Here is a 13,016-nt window from a genome sequence, read left to right on the forward strand (position 1 = left end):
GGTGGTGGTGGTGGTGGTGGTGGTGGTGGTGCGAGATCAACGAGCCATTGCAGTGATGCAATGGGGATGCTGAAGGGACTGGGGTGCCATTGGCAGAATATGCCATAGGGTTTTTCGTTGGGCATGTAGAAGTAGATTGTTCCTTTCTCTTCGTCTTCTTCGATGGGTGCGGCTTTCTTTGGCGGTCGGCCGGCGGGGTGGGGTTTGCGCTTCCCCATTGCGTATTATTATGAGTGTGGACTGAGTCGTGAGACCTTGTGAGACGAGTGGATGTGGTGGAAACAAAAAAGAGCGCTCCTTCGGGAAGTCTGGAGTATTCGGAACTTCCGAGGTCATCAGGTGCTTGGTGATGAGTCGTAAGCTAGTACTGTAGTACCATGGTTTGCAAAGGGCGTAAGGGCGACATTTCTAGTTTACCGATTTCTAGTAAAGCTTTTCAATGCAAATGCTACGGCTGCTGACTGTGTACCATTCTCAGGGTTTTATAGCGTCGAACATATCAGGTCACTACTTTCGCACGTAACTACCAAGATAGGAGGAATAGGCTAGTCTGGTCAGTCTCAGTATATACATCTCTGAGTGTATGTATTCGGGAAGTTTGCACAGTGATTGGATCTATCCGGGTCGTACGTGAAGAGAGTCCAAACCGTAAAAGGAGTTCGAGTGCGTGAGTAGCTTTCCTCTGGGTCACCTCTTGTATAGCTGTTTTCTCTTCGTCTGTTTTTGTCTCTGTTAGTCGCGCCGGATTCTGTCTATTTTCACATGTTCTAATCGGTGTCTCCGCGACAGTAATTTAGAATGAGAGTTGGTCCTGCCCAGTGAATGGAGCTCATGGCCTGGACACCTCGTGTGAACGAATGAAAGTAAACGTAATGGCAAGTCCATCATGAATCACGGGTCTAGCAAAGCCATTCGTGCTCCATAGGTACGAATGCAAGGATTTGAAAACAAATTAATAAGACCAGGTCGAGGTTCGGGGCGCGCATCGATGGGGCAGATGAGTGAGTTCGTGGGAGAGTGACCTTCAGAGCGTTGCTGAAGTCTGGCAAGTTGAAGCGATCACACTAGTACAGGAGCGACCTAGCTCCGAATAAATCCCACCCCCACCCGTGACTTCCATATCCAGAGTCTGAGTCCTCAAGATTCGCCATCTGTGAACCGCAAACACCAAACAATAAAATCTGCCCACCATGGCGACTATGACGGTGACAGAGACGCAGCATAAGAGGAGGCTACCAAAGAATGTCAAATTGCCACCCGAGAATGAACGTTACATGCGTGCGTGCGCAGATATCGCCTCAGCGCTCATTCAGGACTATGAATCCCAGGCCGACGGTTCTAGACCTAAGAAGGATCTGAACCTGAACTCGCTACGAGGTCAGATCGCGAAGAAGCACTACCTTAAGAGCCAGCCTCCGCTCACGGCCATTATCGCGGCTGTGCCTGAGCACTACAAGAAATATATCCTCCCGAAGCTCATCGCCAAGCCGATCCGTACGTTTCCCTCAACTACATCGCATAAGAATTGTGAGACTGATGTGCTTTGTAGGTACATCCTCTGGTATTGCAGTGGTGGCGGTTATGTGCAAACCTCACCGGTGCCCACACATTGCCTACACTGGTAATATCTGTGTATACTGTCCAGGAGGTCCAGACTCCGACTTTGAGTACTCAACACAGTCCTACACAGGTTACGAGCCAACATCTATGCGCGCTATCCGAGCGCGCTATGATCCTTACGAGCAGGCTCGTGGACGAGTCGACCAGATCAAGTCGCTCGGTCACAGTGTCGACAAAGTTGAGTACATCATCATGGGCGGCACATTCATGTCACTACCAGAGTCATATCGGGACGAGTTCATCTCACAACTACACAACGCGCTTTCGGGATATCAAACCAAAGACGTTGACGAGGCTGTTGCCGCCGGTGAGATGAGTAACATAAAGTGCGTTGGTATCACCATCGAAACACGACCAGATTACTGTTTGGATCAACATCTTTCCTCCATGTTGCGATATGGATGTACGCGTCTCGAGATCGGTGTACAGTCCCTTTACGAAGATGTAGCGCGCGACACGAACCGAGGCCACACTGTCGCCGCCGTAGCGAAAACATTCTGTCTCTCCAAAGACGCCGGATTCAAGGTGGTTTCGCACATGATGCCTGACCTGCCTAACGTTGGTATGGAGCGCGATCTCGATCAGTTCGTAGAGTACTTCTCGAATCCAGACTTCCGCACCGATGGGCTCAAGATTTACCCTACACTGGTCATCCGCGGCACAGGACTCTACGAACTCTGGCGGACAGGAAGATACAAGAACTACACCCCAAACGCTCTCATCGATATCGTTGCCCGTATTCTGGCCCTGGTACCGCCATGGACGCGAATCTACCGTGTGCAGCGCGATATCCCCATGCCGCTTGTCACATCCGGTGTTGAGAATGGTAACTTGCGAGAGTTGGCGCTGGCAAGGATGAAGGACTTCGGTACCTCGTGTCGCGATGTACGGACGCGCGAAGTCGGCATCAACGAAGTGAAGCACAAGATCCGCCCCGATCAGGTCGAATTGGTACGTCGGGACTATACGGCTAACGGCGGTTGGGAAACATTCCTTGCGTACGAAGACCCGAAACAGGACATCTTGATCGCCCTGCTTCGTCTACGACAATGTTCGAAAGAACACACTTTCCGGCCAGAGTTGACTGGCCAGCCCTCTTCGCTGGTACGCGAACTGCACGTCTACGGGTCTGCTGTCCCTATACATGCAAGGGACCCGAAGAGGTTCCAGCATCAAGGTTATGGTACGCTTTTGATGGAGGAGGCAGAGCGGATAGCCAGGGAAGAGCATGGAAGCAGTAAGATCAGTGTTATCTCTGGTGTTGGAGTGCGGAGTTACTACGGCAAACTGGGTTACTGGCTTGACGGCCCGTACATGAGCAAGACGCTCGAGCCGCTGTGGGAGAGGGACTGGTAGATGGGAACGTCGTGGCTGGCGCTTTTTGGCGTTCGTGCATGGATCGGACCTGATGCTTCACTTGACAGATATGCAGGGCTCATGCACATGTACAGATAGCATATATTACGCTAATCCAATGTCTTGCTACGGAAATGTATGAACCTGTCTGTGCCCGCTGAACGCCGTGTCTCATATTACAATGTACAATTGCCCCCTTGCCTCCCCTCCACAGGCGCAATGACGCGTGCCTGTCCTAATGCTTCATCGTCGCATTCAAAGATTCTTTAGATGATACCGCGTCTTATCTTACCCCTCGGTCGTGTTTCGCATCCTGTTCAAGATTATGACAGGCTTATCGCGCCGCGACGGCTTTCGCGCATGTGGAGGAAGGCCTGCAGGCCGCAGAAGACAAAGAAGCCCTGGAAAGACGTTAGCTAAGTGCGATACCCTCTTTTCATTCCAACGTACAATGTATATGAAGACGGCACCGAATACCGCGCCGGCAACTGCGCCACCATCCTCGGGGTCTTCATGTCCTCCCATTACGGTGCCGCTGTGTCCCTGCGAGTTGCGTGTTAGCATTAGTTCCGCTTTACAGTTCTCATAACCGTCGCGATAGAGTGAATTCGAAGGGATTCGTCCTTGTCGGAACCATGGGCGCGAGGCAGACGTACTTTGAACAGAGCTCCGATCGTGGAGAGAATGACGATGGCAAAGAGAGACACGACGATGCTGGCACTCCGTTAGCTTCCTTGCTATTCCTTCTTCCCTAGGTTGTTTCGCGCGTACCACGTCCACGCATTCATCGCGGAAACAACGGGCTTCACCATGATGGGCGACTTGGAGCTTCGGTATCGCGCGTCGGCGGGTAGCTTATCGGCGGCGGTGGCGGCGCTGCGATCGTGGTATCGTCGAGTGGTTCGCTACCTGTACCGGTAGTGTAGAGGATGTCGTAGGAGGAGATGGGGTTGAGAGGTGGTCGACGTCGATGGTGCGGCGCTGGATGAGGTGCCTGAGCCTGGAATCGTCATGTCTTGCGACGCCTGCCGATGCGCGTGGGTCCGTGCGTCGCATCTGATGCAGGTGAACCGGGAACTTCCTGAACATCGACATTCATTCCATTCCCCATCGACGCCGCAAAACCCTCATAGAACGGCTCGCCATCACAATTCGCGCTACCTTCGAAGCTGAATACAGAAATCATGTCTCACTAGGCTGAACAACATAACTTATTGTACCATCATCGCGATAACGGAAGACGGCAATGGACTAGAAACCTGGCTTCACCACATTGAACGACTCCCATCAGCTCTTGGACCCCATCCACGCCGGCATACCTAAGCTCCTCATCTATTGTCCTCAGAGCCCAAGATGGACAGTATCGTTGATGCCTTCCGCTTCCTCGATCTTCCCAAAGACATCCGGTTATTAGTATACGATTACTTGCAGCCCGAGAGTCACTTGGTATCGATTTTTGGAGACCACCGTTGCCTCTGGTATACCAAATTGAGGCCTTCCACAGCACTATTATTAGTCAACCGCCTTCTGTGCGACGAGATCAGAGCCTACTTCGGCAACGGCTTCCCGGGGCAACCTATCACGCTTGTCGCCGTGGAGGGACATGGCACGTTTGCACTGCGCTTTCTAGAAGCTCTCACCTCGGGTCATCACTTGGATACGCTGTCCAAAGAGAACCATGGCGACGCCGGCATGCCTGTCGAACTCTCCAAGTTTACGCAGATGATACCGACCCGTCAACTGAGGATGCGTGTTCAGAGTATCGATCAAACGCGTTGCGAAAGTAAGACGTCCCCACTTACTGAATTCGACGATACAACGCTCCAGAAAGTCTATCGTCTATGTGTGCTAAGAATGCGCAAAGAGACACACTTTCAGTTAAGAGTTCTGTTCCCAAACGGGAAAGTAAAAGGCGACAGGGATTTGCGCTACTTACTTACGGGAAGAGCCAATACTCACCCGGAAGACGTTCGTTCATTTGAAGTGACTGTGATCTTTACGGCTACACCGCCACCCGATGCTATTCCGTCACGGGCTGAGATAGGGATAATGTATGGAGAGAGTGCTATTGATGCGAAGAACATTAAGCTGCAATCGGAGGCCATGACAGAGCAGGAACTCGACGTTTGGCGAACCGGTCGTTTCTACAACTACGATGACTACCACGACAACCACGACAACCACGACTGCCACACCTACCACAACTACTACTGAGAGCTTTGCACACAGTCTTCGTGATGATGTGAGTTATTTTGTCCCGTTTTGACCACGGCTGGACCTTGGCTTTATGACCTGATGCAAGTCTGAGTAAGAGGAGGCATAGCTTCATTCGCACACGCTAGGTCTCCAGTTGGAAACTGTGGAACCTGGGAACTCTGAATGCCTTTGTAGCGATCGCATAGATTGCTGAATTGTGGATTTGTAGTGTTAACCAATCTTTTGATACTGATCACATCCAACGCTGGATCTATGAACAACTCTTCTCCGTTCCCACCATCTGAATATCCCATAATTACTGCGAACGGTCTCTGTGTGCAGTCATGAGAGCGGCTCCTTTTCTTCGGCGTTCTGTTTGCTTGCCATCCTAGTAATCAGATACAAGCAACCTTATCAGGTTCCCGCCATGCGTCGAGGTTCTGCTCTGTTGCCACATGCCAATTCGCAAGGCGTATCTGGGATGCGATCCATTGAGCCTGTAACTGGGAAGTTGGGTAGATTCCGTGAATCATTATCGCAGCCCAGGTTGTGTTGGTCGGGCTCTTCCGAGTTGGGATATTATGGTCCGCATATAGGCGAGTTCTTTAGGTGTAGCCAATTCCGTGGGCACACAATCGCCAGCCGGTGACAGTTCTATTTGTGTGATAGAATCTTGCGTAGCGTGACTGTCGGGTACCAAGACAAAATTGCATCGTGTGTTTCCCTGCTTGGATATAGCCGTGTGCATGGGCTGTGCTCGATTGCTACCAGATTTCATACGTGTAAGGTTGTTTGCCCTTATCAAGAACCGGTATTCTACGTGAGCGTTGTGCCGTAGCTTCCTCACAGCGAATTCGAAGTAATTCCGAGTGAGCAATATCGCCCGTTTCCGCTCAGAGGGTGGACGACCGAAGAATTTTTTCCCCGTAGGAGAGTAGAAAAAAAATTGATGGAGCAATCTGATGGGCTTTTCTAAAACCGAGTCGGACACATCCGCGTGCTCGAATGCAGATGCATCAATGCGCTTTCGTAATATATGTTGTTGATCAGAATCGTAAGCCATGGATAGTGTACGAGAAAGATCTCCCACACGCTCAAATGATCTGATCATGTAGATTACAAGCGGTCCACCAAGACGCTGGTGACGCGTCGCCACTCGTGCTTCGTCCCTAAGCTGGCGTGACGCCTGGGCGACTGCTGGATCTATTGTGACCACCTCATAGGCAACACCCTTGTCCGCAAAAGATAAAGGCTTGATGCGCCGATTGAGTAGGTGTTCATAGATCAGGAATCGGATGTCTTTGGGAAGATCCATGAAGCGAAGGAACGTTGCGAGAGGTATAGCGTCGGGGTCATGTTCTTTGGCGACACCAGATGGCTCGCGCGTGATCCGGGCATGCGTGGAGGTATCTTCTGAAGTGAACATGGCGTTGTTGATTAGTCGAAAACCTCTATTGAAAGTATAGCAGATCTTCTTGCTTTACGCGTCTTCGGACTTGCAGCGGGACATTCAGCGCTAGTCCGTAAACGGATGAGATGGCAGCCTGGAATCGATCACGTGCTACCGTCTTCAGCACGCGACGCGTCTTCCCCACCCACATCGCACCTGCATGACAAGCTTGCAGTGGTTGTTATACATTTCCGAGACAGTGTTGCACAGCCGACGCCGTTTGCGCACTTGTCTCTACGGAGCCCTGCAATCCTAGCTTTTCTGCGACCTTGTCCCTAAATTTGCCACCTGAGGCGTGAACGCGCGACGGGCTATCGGCGCAAAAGGGCCAGGGGTATCTACCCTTCGACAATTAGTGCTTCTTGTCATCTCACCCCTCCGTCGAAGTTACAGTCTCTCGTTCAATCCGTTCATCAGTGTTCGCTGCGCGTTCCTCGATCTCTGTCGCATTTTCACTTGCTTTTCCTTTCACCAATTCATCATAATGGCGCCCCGGCGATCAACCCGCAAGTCGACTGGTGTCGCGAATGACGTCGCCACCGCGCCTTCCCCAGCGCCGACAACTGGTATGTACAGGCTGACTTTGGCCTTCGCTTTGGCTTACAAGTGAATGCTGTGCATCATTCTTGCGCTAATGCGATTACAGCCCTGGTAGACTCCTCCCTGGCTGATAGTCGCCACAAACAGACGCGCCCTCGTACCTCTCGATCTTTCATCCCCGACTCTTCCGACCACGAGAGCGAAACTATCGAGCCCGAGGTGCCTCAATCATCCGCCAGCGCCCGCCGCGTGTTGAAAGAAGTTAGAGTCCCCGCCATGAAGTCCAAGAAGGCGCCCGCCACTCGCGGACGGCTAGCAGGGCTCAACGCGCAACAAGCAGGACAAGAGAGTTCAACCGCCTCACCTTCCCTGGAGAACTCAGACTACGAAACACAAGGAACCAGCATCTCGACCACGCCAGCTGCGTCAGTCAGTCGTGGCAAGAAGCCCGCCCGTAGTCGGCTGAACAACGCTACGACGCCTTCGCAGAGCACCTCATCCAAACGATCTCGCACCGCCGTGTCAGACTCCGAATCTGACTCCGAAAACTGGACGCTCGACATGGACGCTGAGATCGCTGCACAAATGCAGTTGGAGGACGATGAGGATGCGCCACACAGCAAGCGCCAGAAGATCAAGGACGAGGACGATGAGGACATGCTATCCGAGGATGAGCCCATCGCGCCTTCGCGTCGCAAGAAGGCGCCCTCATACATTGGCAAGGGCAAGGGCAAAGCCAAGGTCGAGGAGGTCTTCAGCGATGACGACGCAGATTCAATGACAGCTGTTCTGTCGTCAGCACCATCTTACAAAGGCAAGGGCAAAGGCAAGGCCAAGGCTCAGTCTTCAGCAAAGCGTGGTCGTCCTGCACGCTCTAGTGCGAAGAAGGCAACGTTCAAGGAAGAGGACTTTCTCGATGACGAGGAGTCTGACGGCGGCGAGTTTCGTCCTGATGATGTGGATGACGCCGAGTCTTTGCTTAACGATGTCGAGACACCAATGGCTAGCGACAGCGATGAAGAGCCTTTGATGACGACAAGTGACCGTCTGAAGAAGATTGCTGCGGCGCGCCAACCGAAAGCATCTGGAGGCCGGAAGAAGAAGCTCACCCGCGGCGACAAAGACGAAGCGACTGATCGTCGGGCGAGGTATGCGCACATCGCGGACAAGTGGGAGCGGAAGCGGGCCATGAACCGTGAGCGAGCAGAGCAACAGCATCCAAAGCTGAAGACCATGTGGAAGACTCTGGAGGACATCCCCGTCCTGGAGGTTCAGCAGGCAGAGCAACCAGAGTCTATTACCCGACGATTGAAGCCATTTCAACTTGAGGGTCTTAGCTGGATGATTCGGCAGGAGAAGACTCACTACAAGGGTGGGCTGCTCGGAGATGAGATGGGTATGGGCAAGACTATCCAGGCTGTCTCCCTGATCATGTCTGATTACCCTGCAAAGCAGCCGACGCTCGTATGTGTCCCGCCAGTTGCTCTGATGCAATGGTCCAACGAGATCCGCGAGTACACAAACAACAAGCTCAAGGTTCTGGTATACCATGGCACGAACGCCAAGTGCAAGAAGATGTCGATCAAGGAGCTCAAGTCCTACGACGTAATCATGGTTTCGTACAACTCTCTGGAATCGCTGCATCGCAAGGAAACCAAAGGATGGTCCCGCGGTGAGGATATCGTCAAGGAGGCATCGCCACTCCACGCTATCCACTACCACCGCCTTATCCTGGACGAAGCGCACAGTATCAAGTCTCGCAACACCGGTGTCGCTAAGGCTTGCTTTGCGCTGACTGGTGACTACAAGTGGTGCTTGTCTGGCACGCCAGTCCAGAATCGCATCGGAGAGTTCTTCTCACTTCTTCGCTTCCTGGAAGTTCGTCCATTTGCGGACTACTTCTGCCGTTCATGCAAGTGCGAGAAGCTGCATTGGGCCACCGACGATGACCACATGTGTGTTGCCTGCAACCACGGTGCTTCTGAGCACATCTCAGTGTTCAACCAGGAGCTGCTCAACCCAATCACTGGCGATGACCATAAGCTCCGCGAAGAGGCCTTGACAAAGCTTCACTTGATCACTGCTCGCATCATGTTACGACGTATGAAGCGCGATCATACCAACTCCATGGAGTTGCCGATGAAGGACATCATTATCCACCAAGAGTTCTTCAGTGAGGTGGAGCGCGACTTCTCAACCTCGATTATGTCGAACTCCGCCCGCAAGTTCGATACTTACGTTGCGCAGGGTGTCATGCTCAACAACTACGCCAACATCTTCGGTCTTATCATGCAAATGCGACAGGTCGCCAACCATCCCGATCTTTTGCTAAAGAAGAATGCGGCGGAAGGTGCTGGTAATGTCTACGTGTGCAATATCTGCGATGAGCCCGCCGAGGACGCAGTACGTTCTCACTGCCGTCACGAGTTCTGTCGCGCTTGCATCAAGGACTTCATGGATACATGCGAAGCCTCTGGCACGGACGCAGACTGTCCTCGCTGCCACATCGCCCTGTCCATCGACTTTGAACAGCCAGAGCTTGAGCAAGACGAGGACTCAGTCAAGAAGACGTCGATCATCAACCGCATCAAGATGGAGAACTGGACTTCTTCCACCAAGATTGAGATGTTGGTATACGACCTCTACAAGCTTCGGAGCAAGAAGCAGACACTCAAGTCCATCGTCTTCAGTCAGTTCACGTCGATGTTGCAGCTCATTGAGTGGCGTCTGCGTCGTGCCGGTTTCAATACCGTCATGTTAGATGGCAGCATGACTCCTGCCCAGCGCCAGAAGAGCATCGATCACTTCATGACCAATCCGGATGTTGAGGTCTTCCTCGTCTCCCTCAAGGCTGGTGGCGTCGCTCTCAACCTTACTGAAGCATCCAGGGTATTCATCGTTGACCCGTAAGTATTAATCTTTGCCATATCTTTCCACAGAACGCTAATAAGACGCAGGTGGTGGAACCCAGCAGCTGAGTGGCAGTCTGCCGACCGATGCCATCGTATCGGTCAACGTCGTCCTTGTGTGATCACTCGCCTCTGTATCGAGGACAGTGTAGAGTCGCGTATGGTCGCGTTGCAAGAAAAGAAGGCCGCTATGATTGCTGGTACCGTGAACAACGACAAGGTGGCCATGGACCGCCTCAGCCCTGAGGATTTGCAGTTCCTTTTCCGTGGTACCTAGTCGCAGAAGCAGTTTCACGTCTTCACAGGAGTATAGATGACAGGGGTTTCGGGTTGTCGCATTATCCATGAGGCGTTTGTCGGTCAGCGACGCATGGGATCGATCGATCTACGGTAGACACTTTTTTTTGTTTTACCACAGGCGTTACAGACATGGAGCGCAGTTCAACGATCGGAACGATGCATAGCGCCTCGGTACCTTTCGATACCTTTTCAAGTAGAGTTATACCCGTTTACATCACAGTATAGTACGCTGTCTAGTGAATGCATTTTACTACATGTGCATTTCAGAGCTTCTGATTTACCGCCTTCTCCTAGTCGTGTGTGCTGTCCATACACTCAGGTGGGATCCATGTAAGCTGCCGTCTAGCGTAGTAATGGCAGGGATGCCACAGCTCGTCCAACTGCCACGGCGGCTTGCAGGTACGGTAAGGAGTACAATTTCATACACTGCGATAGCTCGCGCAGCTCGATGGATATGGCAGGTGTGCAACCCTTTACCTTTTATTCTCAATTTTGGGTAGAAGGCTGCGGGTAAGGTTTACCCTCTAACTGTCGTCCCATCGCTCCTGCGACCATCTAGCTACCTACAATAAACTTCCTTCGCTCAAAAAAACATCTCAGTACTCTATTTCCAATACACAGAATCGCATCCGCGGAACCGAGGAGATGTTCACAAAGCCATGTTGCAGCTGTATTTGTGGTACGTAATTTTACGTAAAGCCCAACTTGCTGCGCGTGGACCTTTACCTCAGATCGTCGCGCATGTGCAAGGTCAACGTCAGAGTAAATAGGCATATTTGCGCATTCGAATGGTGCAGGAGCGGACAAAGTACCGTTGTTTGACAGCTGGATCCGGGAATAAATTGCGCGATGAGGGACTTTGGTTGCAAGTTCGTGCTTTTGACGGTCCGCTCCCGGGGCCATTGAACTTTAATCTCTTTGAGCTGTTGATCTGCTTTCTGTTTTACTTATCCATTCGCATGGGAAGGTTTTGTTTGTTTTGTGTTTACATTGGTCAGTATGAGTGTGTTCTCTGCAGCCAGGGAATGGGACCTTGATATCGATCGCTACCTCAATCGCATCATTCCTCCTTCACCGCTGCACAAGCTTCCGACGCCGGTGTCGAGGTTCCTTGGGTATAGAAGAGAGACGCGTCAAGATGTTGGGAACATACTTGGAGCGTTCTGGTCGTTGTTGGGCGCGTTCTGCGGTCTGGCGGTCGTAGCGGCAGTCTTCAATAATACGGACAGCATACAATGGCATCAACCGCCAGCGTTGATCGCTTCTTTCGTATGTTACTTGTTGCTGTTACGAGCGTGATCTGTTGTGCTGACTGGTGACACAGGGTGCCTCTGCGATTCTTGAGTACAACTCTATACGCTCGCCACTCGGCCAACCGCGCAATGCCCTCCTCGGCCATGGAATCTCTGCCCTCATCGGCGTCGGCATATCGAAGTTGTTCCAATATCACTCGGAATACGATTCGATACGATGGATTGCAGGCGCTATAGCATGCGGTTGCGCGTCTGCCGTCATGCTCTTGACCAATACTGTGCATCCCCCGGGCGGCGCATCCGCGGTGCTTGCAGCAACAGACCCTGTCATCACAGCCATGGGCTGGTACTTCGTCGGCCTCGTTCTGTGGGGCACTACTCTTATGATTGCAGTTGGGCTGGCCATCAACAACATTCAAAGGCAGTTTCCGATATACTGGTGGACCCCTTTGGATCTGCAGAAAGTGAAGATTGGGGATGAAGAGGTGGTGCCAGATGCGACGGGCGGTTTAGAACGAAAGAAGAGTGCAAAGGAGCAACACTATGACTGCGAGAGGCACAAAATTGAGATCAACGGCGCCAGGATTACGTTGCCAGACGATTTGAATTTGAACGCGGAAGAGACGAGAGTACTGGAAAAGTTACGAGGAAGATTACGAGAGAGGGTCGACCAGGAGGCAAAAACAGTAGATTCAGAAAAGGAAGAAGCGGATAGCGAAAGGAGCAGTGCTGAGTTCACTATGGTGCCGAGCAACAGCGGGAGCAGTCACGGTATATAGACGGCGCTTATCGCTGTTGAGGCTGGTGAAGATAAGAACTATGACGATCATCGCTCTCTCGTGGGGTATCCACAATGCTCAACAACCACACAGGTGATGCTTAATACTAACGATACTCTTCATCGTTTCGTAACTTTGAACGAAAATGGGATCTGAGCAGCACATGTTCATCGCATACCTAAATATACATAGGAAGATGCGCATGGCGTACTTTTGCGTTGAGGGGCACATGGCGGGACTTCTGGAGACATAGAAAACATATTCGTACAGAATACATACGAAGACACTGTTTGCTTCGCCCGGATCTGGACCTAGCTACCTGTCTGGTGACTTACTATCCTAAAGAAAGATGCATGTAGCGGTGTCAGCCTCGAGCGTTGAGCGCCTTACTTGCCCTATGATGATGGTGGGGGAGCGCTCATTGGCCGTGCGCAGCCTTCGCCACAAGTAAGAAAATTGATTCACAGGGTCGCATTGTTTGACCAGCCCTGGCCGTTTCTTACTCTCAAATCCTCTTTTTCTACATCACTTCCAGCGCTTCATCACTCCACTCGTTTTCACATTCGAGTGTCGCGCTTTGAACAGGACGCGAAACTGAAACCTTTGGGTATCG

The 13,016-nt window shown here is 51.9% G+C and overlaps 4 protein-coding genes across 4 annotated transcripts; 3 read left to right on the plus strand and 1 right to left on the minus strand.

Moving 5' to 3' along the window:
• Window positions 1-1,190: 1,190 nt before the first annotated feature.
• On the plus strand, window positions 1,191-2,976 carry ELP3 (Elongator subunit; the record flags this gene model as incomplete). The annotated part of the gene is made up of 2 exons (XM_049385954.1): window positions 1,191-1,494; window positions 1,550-2,976. The coding sequence occupies 2 exons, from the start codon at window positions 1,191-1,193 to the stop codon at window positions 2,974-2,976; spliced, it is 1,731 nt and encodes a 576-aa protein (XP_049245803.1).
• A 323-nt stretch (window positions 2,977-3,299) lies between these two features.
• On the minus strand, window positions 3,300-3,788 carry J4E84_003342 (uncharacterized protein; the record flags this gene model as incomplete). The annotated part of the gene is made up of 4 exons (XM_049385955.1): window positions 3,300-3,377; window positions 3,427-3,519; window positions 3,633-3,690; window positions 3,748-3,788. The coding sequence occupies 4 exons, from the start codon at window positions 3,786-3,788 to the stop codon at window positions 3,300-3,302; spliced, it is 270 nt and encodes an 89-aa protein (XP_049245804.1).
• A 3,318-nt stretch (window positions 3,789-7,106) lies between these two features.
• J4E84_003343 (uncharacterized protein) lies at window positions 7,107-10,348 on the plus strand (the record flags this gene model as incomplete). Its single annotated transcript, XM_049385956.1, has 3 exons — window positions 7,107-7,188; window positions 7,269-10,068; window positions 10,120-10,348. The coding sequence occupies 3 exons, from the start codon at window positions 7,107-7,109 to the stop codon at window positions 10,346-10,348; spliced, it is 3,111 nt and encodes a 1,036-aa protein (XP_049245805.1).
• Window positions 10,349-11,884: 1,536 nt separating this feature from the next.
• On the plus strand, window positions 11,885-12,403 carry J4E84_003344 (uncharacterized protein; the record flags this gene model as incomplete). Its single annotated transcript, XM_049385957.1, has 1 exon — window positions 11,885-12,403. The coding sequence occupies one exon, from the start codon at window positions 11,885-11,887 to the stop codon at window positions 12,401-12,403; it is 519 nt and encodes a 172-aa protein (XP_049245806.1).
• Window positions 12,404-13,016: the final 613 nt, after the last annotated feature.

Source organism: Alternaria hordeiaustralica (genome assembly GCF_023758085.1).
Source record: "Alternaria hordeiaustralica strain BMP 2776 chromosome Unknown scaffold_5, whole genome shotgun sequence".
NCBI lineage: Eukaryota > Fungi > Ascomycota > Dothideomycetes > Pleosporales > Pleosporaceae > Alternaria > Alternaria hordeiaustralica.